The 9,728-nt window shown below is 37.1% G+C and overlaps 1 protein-coding gene across 3 annotated transcripts; it reads left to right on the top strand.

The window, feature by feature from the left end:
* Positions 1 to 107: 107 nt before the first annotated feature.
* On the top strand, positions 108 to 8,650 carry golt1ba (golgi transport 1Ba). 3 transcript variants are annotated; one of them, XM_030150417.1, is made up of 6 exons: positions 108 to 173; positions 205 to 283; positions 905 to 996; positions 2,203 to 2,381; positions 3,916 to 3,997; positions 6,428 to 8,650. In XM_030150417.1, exons 1-6 carry the CDS (start codon positions 108 to 110, stop codon positions 6,464 to 6,466), a joined length of 537 nt encoding a protein of 178 aa, XP_030006277.1. In that variant the 3' UTR covers positions 6,467 to 8,650. The 3 variants fall into 3 exon arrangements, with proteins under 3 accessions (XP_030006277.1, XP_030006276.1, XP_030006275.1); XM_030150416.1 differs by adding an exon at positions 4,377 to 4,411 and having other exon boundaries at positions 136 to 283; XM_030150415.1 differs by having other exon boundaries at positions 136 to 283.
* Positions 8,651 to 9,728: the final 1,078 nt, after the last annotated feature.

Genomic DNA, 9,728 nt, shown 5'->3' on the forward strand with positions numbered 1-9,728 from the left:
TGCAAATTACTTAAAATGCAAGCAATATTCGTGATACCAATAAAGCTAAGGGGTGTTGTCTGTTATAAACGTGGTTCTGTGAAGGCGACCCGGTCCAGTTCCGGAAAATGTCATCGCGAGAAGGTGTGTTTCCGGAAGACGTGGCTGTTGCTGCAGTGGCAGCTGTCATCCAAATTCTTATTAGTGTAGCAGCTGTGTAGCCACCATCATCTCTTTTTCTTTTCTTCTGTTATTTTTACTCTTTCAATCAACGCGAAGATGATTTCTCTAACAGATTCCCAAAGTAAGATCCGTTTGTTTTAGCAGCTTTAGGGTTTTCTGTACTACCGGCATCAACTGTACAGAGAAGCTAACTAGCCGTTAGCATACAGAGCTAAGAAAGTTAGCTTTGATTTTCTATCATGAATCACCATAAACTGCGATCCCAACAGCTAACACCAAGGCCTAACTTATCCATGTGTACAGGCTGACAGTACTCAGAGTTATGGCGGTTTTAATTTCCGTATCGTTCGTTTCTAAAGTGTTTTGTAATGGACAGTGACAGCCTGGGTCATTTCTGTTAAAGCTCAAGTGAAATTCCAGGCTTCACTCGTCGGTTTCGTCTGTAGTGATAGCGTAATTTCCTTGTGAATTTATGTTTGGTTGGTTTTGTGTTGTAGCAAATAATCACATCCATTAATACACTTTATATCGTGTCTAAGCATAGTGCTGGGGTGCTTCAATCTCAGAGTGTACATGTACATTTTTGTCAGTGAATATTACACCGTCTAACCTCCTTATGTCAAGTATTCAGTAATCTGACTCTAAAAACAGTCATAGCGTTGAATAACTGTCAAAATAACTACGTTATATTTCCAGATTAAAGTGACAATTTCCTGTAATAATGGAAAATTTATGTTGGCAGAGATTGGAATGGGGTTGACAGGCTTCGGCGTGTTCTTCCTGTTCTTTGGGATGATCCTGTTCTTTGACAAAGCTCTCCTGGCCATTGGAAATGTGAGTGCTTCTTTCTTTTCATGCTGATGGAATCTGCAATGCTTTTAAACATGGAGATTCACCAGCCTTTTCCACAGCCCTGTGCTTTTTCTGGTACTCTCATCTTAAATCCAGCACCTGTGCTGTTTTAATTGAATATGTCATAAACATGTAAGTTGAATCTGGTAAATTTATTGTGTAGATGCAGGTTAAAATAAATGACAGACTTATTCAGTATTTCTTAACAACTCCAACGTTTTTAGGTCATTTAATTACCTGGTACTATTGGCATTAAAGTGGTTAGAGTGGGTACATTAATATAATTAGTTCTGAAATATATTGTGTTGAAACTGGTCTGACCTCTTTTATTTGCATTTATAGTAAAGCTCAGTCAGTGTATCCTTATGTAATATATAAATGCTTCAAAAATATCTTTAAAAAACTACTACTACTGCTACTACTGTAAACAAATGATGCAGATGACAATACATATTTTAGAAGTGCTTTCTTTCTAAATATGTATTTAGTGCATAGCATTTATGTGGTTGATGATGAATAATGTGTTTAGTAGTGTTTTGTTTCTGATATCCAAATGATTGTCATTTCAGCATACATTTTCCATGAAAAATGTAGCAAGACAAAAAAACACCTCTTATCTTTGATTTTGTTCTTTACCACTTATTTTGTCTCTTTTGATTTAATATTTTGAAAGCCTCCATTAATAAAGAAAATGAAGTACGATATAAGTTCTGGGTAGAACATTCAAAATTATTATAAAGATGAAACATCTGCTAAGCAGAATATATACAAGTTAAAGTATGACAACAAATGTTAACACTTTGATGTTTAAAGGGTTTTAGGTGAGAATGGAAAGAGAATAAACCCCAAAGACAAAAGAAAAGCATTTCACAATTACCACTATTACGGTATAAGATGATATTTCAATAACTATATCATGGTTTTAAGTATTGTTCTTCTGGAGGATAAACTGTAGCAAAAACACAGTTTCTAGCTATTTGCAAGTAAATCTTTGACATGTATGTATCATCCCATGTTACTTATTATATGCACTGGTTAATGTGAGATCAAGCCAATCATTAAACTATTCAGATGAATCTAAAACCCAGACACGTGTTTGATCTGTTAAACAGATTTTCACATTGTACAAGGCTGGTTTAAAAGCACCGATTGAACCAAGGTTGTAATTCAGCTCCATTTTCACCACAGATTCTGTTTGTTGCTGGTCTGGCCTTTGTCATTGGGCTGGAGAGGACGTTCCGTTTCTTCTTCCAAAAGCACAAAATGAAGGCGACCAGTTTCTTCCTGGGAGGGGTGTTTGTGGTTCTGATTGGCTGGCCCATCATTGGAGTCGTGCTGGAGATCTATGGCTTCTTCCTCTTGTTCAGGTAAAAAAAAAAAATCACAGACATATGTGGTAGTACATGAGTGTTGGGGTTGGGTGATATGGCACAAAATGTCCCATCAGTCAGCATTCATGACACACACTAAAGTCAAGTCCTTATTTGTCCAAAAAATGAGATGGTTCTGTGTGGTTTTAAACTATTGTTTATTGTAAGAACATGACAAACTCTTGGTCAAACAGGGAAACATTTCACAAACATGAGGTAAAACAAACCACACTCCCCTTATTTCCCTGTTTGTGCCTCCTCCGGTCTCCTCCTCATCTTAAACCCTCCCACCTGAGATGAACGCAGGAGCACATCATCTCTGTAATTTTAATGATGATCAACTTTAAATTCATTTCCCTGCATTGAATAATGTGACAATAAGATACATAGGGACGTTACACATGTTTTTACTTTAATACAGACAGGTGTGATGTACATCCAACTTCATGAAAGTCCTGTTCCTGCCGTAGTTTTTATGATTCAGGCCTGTGTTACATCACAGATCCAAGTGCTGAAAGTACCTTTACCTGGGAAACAGGTGTGTGTCCTTTGTCCCCTCCCATCAACACATCCCCAAAGACAGCATGATGCTTTCAGTGTCTCAGTCACAAACTGGAGGAAATAAGGAGGCACGATGTACTGTTTTCTTCTTCTCTGTAGATTGAGTTGAATAGATGCACTAGTGTTAACTGTGTAATGCTGCCCTCTACTGGCCAATTCTTATCAGGCTTCCAGGTTTTAGTCACTGAAATTATATTGAATGTTGAAATGAGCATGTAAAGACAGTTGTCCTTATTGTAATATAATTTAACATTGTATAATGTCTTTTCTTTTTCTTTAGGGTTTATTCTGTGGTTCCCTATTAATATTGTGAATATAAAGACTTTGAAACTGGGAATAATTCTTGTAAACTGTTTTGGTTGAATTGAATAAGAAATCAGAATGAACTCATTTTGATAAACTTCATACAATGGTAACTTTCACAACATTACATGAAAATAAGCAAAATCCACAAAAGAAACAGTCAATGCCAAAGTCAGAAACCATAGACTTGTTTTTGTCTTGTTATGTCTGATGTCTTTTATGCTATTTTCACCTTGTTATGTCTTTTACAAATATTTTAAAACCACAGATTATCAGGGAGTTTCTTCATCATCTACTCGAGTATTTTGAAGTAAAATTTTCCTCAATGTAATACAATAAATCTGTAGTTTTACTGGTGAAAAATTAAAAGAAGACAGACACAGAAGATTCACATAAAATAAATATATTAATTTTCCTTGAGTCTGACTGAATTGGCAGATCATTAGCAAATGCTAGCGGATTTGACTAAATAAAGTCTTGTTTTATCTTAAACCTTATATTTACTAGCTGCTAAAATCAAAGGTAACATTTGTATTTATCTTTAAATCCCAGAAACTGCTCTAAGTTAGTAAAAATGATAGTGACAGGAAGTAGTATTTTTGTGCGTTCTAAATGACAGGACTCAGCTGTATTTCTCTGTTATTTCTTCTCTCTTAAACACATCCAGGGGTTTCTTCCCCGTCGTGGTCGGCTTCATCAGGCGAATACCTGTCCTCGGCTCCATCCTAAACCTGCCTTTCATCAGCGCCGTGAGTATCAGCCAGCTCAGCATCCACCCTGCAGCTCTGCTAACGTTACCTGCAGCATGGCTGTTCTTCCTGTTCATTGATCCAACACCTCAGACACATAACGTCAAATAACAACCAATAACATCCCTGATAGCTGGGGTTAGTTAGAAGGACAGTGAAAGAGTGAAGGGTAGGAGGTGTATGAAATGGACAGAAAACCAAGGAGTTTGTGGCCATTCCGTGACAAATGTAAGAGTGGCTTTAACCTCAGCTCTAAAACACACATTAGACTGAATACAGCACACTTAGTTTGAATGAACATGTTCCTACCATGCTGTTGTGTGTGAAACTTTGTTTTGAGGTGAATGTCTCTCTGTCTTGGTTTTTTTAATATATACAGCCTTCGTAAGGCTCTGAGGACAATCAGCAGTCGTGGTCAGTCACTGCCGATTTTCCCTTGCATGCTAACACATGGAACACGCTCAACAATACTAAGAAAATAAGCGTCTTACCATAGAATTCACAATTTATGTGTGAAAGCTCAGTCTAATTTAATTTTATATTTGTTTTATTTAAAGGGAGACACCACAGGAAGTCAAATGATAAAAAGGGCTCATCCATATTGGAATGTGATTTGTAAATTTATATTTTCTGTATTATATATATTTTATGTATTTGCTCAGCAGCGAAACATCCTGTGAACATTTTTGGATGTTGTCTTTTTTATCTTGTACAACAGTAACAGTGAAAGCTGTTGATTTCATCTTGAACTGAGCTTTAGTTTGTCCATCAGAGGATCATGTTACTCACCTGCTCTTTCAGTCCAGTAACCGTTTTCCTCCTGTTCCTCCTGTGAGGTGTGTGTTGGATATTACCATTTTCCTGTTTTTTGACATCAGACTATGTTAGGAGCCCTAAGCTGATAATTGCTGTAATTTAGTGCTAAATAAATAAAACTGAATTTAGATGAAATGAAAGGCAATATTTACTATTTGACTGTTCATCAAGGTAGTTCCATTAGAAAATGAGTAATTAACTTTAATATATGGAGTGTTTCTGCCTTTAAAGCAGTTGAATCTGTATCATAAGAGGAAACAGTTGAAGACTTTGCTATTTCTTTAACTTGTTTGATAAATTACTGCTTTTTTTCTCAGTGCAGAGGTTCAGTCATTCATTTACTCACAGAACCTTGATTTTAATAACAATTATAATCAGTCTTTGTGATTCTGGTCATAGATCCACTGTTAACCCTCTGGTATCTGGCCCATAGAAGTCCTTCCTAACCACCAATAGCGTGTAATCTGTGCAGTACTGCAGTAAAGTCAAAATGTTTTTCATACAGTTTATTTTTTAACTTTTTTAGATTTTTTTGGATTTCATCAACTTTAGCCATAAACAAAAATATCAAACGTTCAATAACTGTCATATTTTTTTAGCCCTTTAAATGTCATGTTTGTAATCTAAACAAATCATAGTTTTTGATGCAAAAAACAACATACTACATAAAACTTGGATTACTTATGTTTTATCTTTCCAATCTGGCATATGTCAATGATTAACAGCAGCATTGGTTAATATGCATTGTTGTGTTTTTTTATGCTAGGTCAAATGTTAAATGCTAAAATGTGTCAATGTGCATTTTTTTACTCACTTCAGAGAAGGGTGTTAGTGTAGTAATTTTCCATTTTTTACAATGTGTTGATTTTAGTGGCTGGGTCAGAATTTTAAAAATCATGCAAAAATGAACAAGTTTTTAATTCTGACCCAATACAAATTGTGAAAAATGGTATGTATGACCTTTTATAACATGAAGTGTGCATAATATGCTCATCCGGATACTGAAGAGTTAATCAGCCCAACCCCAGACAGAGCAAAGCAGTTTGATGAAATTGACCTAAAAAGACAAATAATTTTTGGAGGAAACGGGTTATTGGATGTGAAAATTTAAAATTTTTTGGAGTACGTCGTATTGACCAGCAGGTTGGATTTCTGACTCATCCATCCATTTACTTCAGGTTAAAGTTTGACCAGTCTGAGTTATAAACCACAGTGGAGATCGATGTCACAGAGGAGTAAACTAAAATAAGTTACGTTAACAGTAGCATGAGCTCTGACGTCCATAGTTATAATAATATTATCTCTTTTTTCTAAAGAGATTTACATTTCTGTTTATTGATGGATGTTAATAGGAAGTCTCCTTTTTTCCATAGTGTCATTTTCAAATGCCTAAATCAGATATGTCCTATAAGCTGAACGGCCGACCAGCGTTTGGATTGTGTTAGCGTTTACTTTGCGTTCGTTGTCTCCTGTTGTGTCTCCCTTTGACTGCATGCATGTCCTCCTGGATGCTTCAGATTAGTGCTTGTACAGTGCATCGTTTTAGTTCACGTTCTGTGTCGTGAGTCTCACAGGTTTGACACTGAACCTGTTTTTTTTGTCCTTTCTTTTCAGTATGTGGACAAAGTGGGGGAGAACAACACCATGGTATAACACAGACTTTCATGCCCAGAGAAAACTGTTGGAGATTTTATGTCCAGCAGCAGGTTTCATGTCCCACGGGACTGATTATGGTTATTCATTTAACCCCCCCACCCCCCACCCCCCCATCGGCAGCCAGGGACTGCTTTCTGCCTTTCTGTAGTTTCACTGGTCAGCGCAACCACTCTAAGGGACATCAGAGTCCGACCACCGGTCTGTTACTAAAGGATGGACTTCCAAAGGTTACTACAATAAATATTTCCAATACTATTGATGCGTCAGCGTTGAGTGCATGTGTCGTGGACATGGAGGAGGGAAGACCCCCTGAAAGCACCACAAAGTCTGTCTACGTGGCTTTGTTACTGGGTGAAACGCAGACAGAACTGTCCGTCATCCACGTGGACAGCAGGTGGACAGAGCACCGTCTCTTTGCCTGTGCTTTAACTGTATTTGGACTAAAGTTTTTAAGGCTCTTTGCACCTGTTGTTTCTTTGTTTCTGTTTGTCTCTCGGTGTAATGTCATGTATAAAAACCCTTTGTTACACGTCACTTCTGCTCCAGATGCCTGAGAACTTCATATAAATGTGTTTTTTAAATGGTGTCCTTAGTTTGTAATGTGTTTCAGGATCTTAAAAGAATTCACTCTGATGTTTTACCACGTTGACTGATAAATGAACGTGTTTTACTGAGGCTCGGTGTCAGCATCGAAGGTGAAAGAAGATACTGAACACAAACTGGATTTGGATCCAAGACTGTGTCAAATATTATTACAGTTGATTGAAGAAATGTATTCTTTTCAATTTAAAACAAATGACTTTTTCCGTTTTGTTTTTTTTGTTTTTTTTCTTTTTACAGTTTTGACGTTTTCAAAGCCATGGTCCAGTTCTGCTGAACACTAAAACAGCCCTCCCTGTTTCTGGAGCCTTGTTTCCTTTTATTATTAAGATGCCTTATTCATTCATTAGAGGGTAGAAGTGTAGAACACTCCTTTTGTTGCATATTTGAAACTTGCTGCTTTTTTGCTTAAAGAGTTTTAAGTTTAGGTTACGCCTGACTTTGTTACTCACAGTCACTGGTTTCATTTAGTTGTATCTGATAAATGTACCTTTCAGAGACATTCGTCTGGCCACTGGTAACCAGTCCAGTGTAAAGACATGGCTCATATTAGTACTGATGAAGCTGTCTGTGTAAGTTCTCTTTTGCCCAGGTCATCGTTCTTCTTGGAGGTTCTTCTAGGTCCAACTTAACTTGTTTAGCTCAAAAGAGCCAGTACCAAGAAGTACTGATGAAGCTGTTTTATTGTTGTGTAGTCGGTGGATGGTGAACTCCACTGGTATCTGGATGAGAACCAGCCTTCACACTGGTCCTGGTTCTAGATGGTTTGGTCAGACGGTTCCTATTTAGTTCCTATTTACACGGTATTTATTTGGGTTTTGTTCATATTTCACAGGATTTAAGTGTTAAATGTGAAATCAGGGAACAAATGTTGAAAGGTTTAAAAACTCTTATTTCTGCAACCAAAACAAAAGACTAAATATAAATTCAGATGAACTGATGTGGTTTCATTCTGCTTTAGATGGAGTCATCTGTCTATCATATATTTAACCTCTACTCGTCTGCAGAGACCCCAACGCTGACCAAACTCATTATGTGGTTGATTTTCTACAGCCTGAGTCCAGACAACGTACAGTTCCTGTTTACTGTCACAGCACTTGGATTACAGGACACTTGAACTGTTATTATCTATGGTTTATCCAGTGATGGTAACACTATGAAGCTCTGCAGCGTAAATAAAATAAGGTTGTTACAGGCTTTTTCTTTTTATGATGTACTATAAGGAACAGGAACCACTGAAGGTGTGAATCCAATTTCAGTATTTCACACATGCTCTAAAATATTTGACAACAATCCAAGGTTGGCTTGAACTTAGAAGTTTTTTGCCATTTGAACATGTAGGTAGAAATGAAACAGAAATTATTATTTAATGCTAAAAGTCAGTATGGTCCTTTAATGGAAAATTCAGATAAGTCATTTGTTTTGCTTTAACCTGTTTTTACAGACCTGAGAACATTAATTTATGAAATGAACTCTGCTGTCAGTGGTTGTTTTTGTCGACCACTGGTGAAAACTCCAGTTTGATGGGAGAATGATGATGTTTTGCCTGAAGCCACTTCTGTGAATATACAATGAACGTTACCATTCTATGTGTTGTCCTGTTATTTCTGTTATGTGACTGACTCTTCTCACACCTGCAGCCTACATTTTTCAGTGGGTTTGTTTACTGATACCTCCCACAGGTGTTCCATCCAAACCTTTATGACCTGCTCTAGAGCCTCAGTTTGCTGCTCAGGCCTGATCTGGGTTTAATAATCACTGTATTTGTATCTGAGCACTGATGTCAAATGTACAACTATGAGCTGACTTATATTTACTGTAGATAATCTCATTGTCATTTTTCTGCCATGAGGAGGTGAGTTGAATATAGATTTCCGTGTCTGTAAATGCATCTTTTTTCATGCGACATCTTTCCAGCGTCTTTTCAGGAGTACAGCTGTTCTTAATATACTCGGCATCAATGAAAACTTTACACTTATTTTGTTGTTGGTTTTTTTGTAAATACTTATTTGAGCAATGATTTCAGGCTGAGTTAATTGTAACAGCTCAAGGCATGTTAATGACCACTGAATTGTGGCCATTTTTGACCTCGTCGGTTTGCTGCAGTGTGATTGGATGAAAAATGGATAAGGTGGTTTTCCTCAGTGGTCAGAGCCAATCCTGTATTTATAATCCTGGGACTGATATTGTCCATAAAATGCCCCCAAAAGTGAAGAATAACCAGACCTCAAGAACGACGCCATGCCAAGATTATGGGAGAATCGATGTCACCGTGCCTCTGGTCCACAGTGACCACCCTGAAATCCAGATCCTGCAACAGGATCATGCAGGTCCCCACACTGCTGGGGTCAGTCCAGTCTTCCTCGAGCCATGGTCCAGCCTTTTGGGTTGATCTGTCACCCATTGAACATCTCTGGGATCAGTTGGGACCACGTGTATCCAGCAAGGTTATAATAGTTTTGGATTTTTCATTATAGTTTTGTTTAATTTAGTTTTGACTTTTTTTTCTCGAATTCAGTTAGTTTTAATTAGTTTTTAGAACAGGTTTGCTAGTTTTTATTAGTTTTTGTTTTTTTCTAAATGCTTAGTTTTAGTTTAGTTTTAGTTTTTTTTTTTTATATCGTTTATCTTCTTCTACGTCGTATTCAAATAAATCCCA

The sequence above is a fragment of the Sphaeramia orbicularis genome, chromosome 12 (assembly GCF_902148855.1).
Source record: "Sphaeramia orbicularis chromosome 12, fSphaOr1.1, whole genome shotgun sequence".
Lineage (NCBI taxonomy): Eukaryota > Metazoa > Chordata > Actinopteri > Kurtiformes > Apogonidae > Sphaeramia > Sphaeramia orbicularis.

What these genes read in the sequence shown, in the direction of transcription:
- golt1ba (XM_030150417.1), top strand. Translation starts at nt 108, where the DNA reads ATGTCATCGCGAGAAGGTGTGTTTCCGGAAGACGTGGCTGTTGCTGCA. An exon ending in TTCTCTAACAGATTCCCAAA is followed by an intron (nt 284 to 904) that starts GTAAGATCCGTT and finishes TTATGTTGGCAG; the next exon opens with AGATTGGAATGGGGTTGACA. An exon ending in ACCTGCCTTTCATCAGCGCC is followed by an intron (nt 3,998 to 6,427) that starts GTGAGTATCAGC and finishes CTTTCTTTTCAG; the next exon opens with TATGTGGACAAAGTGGGGGA.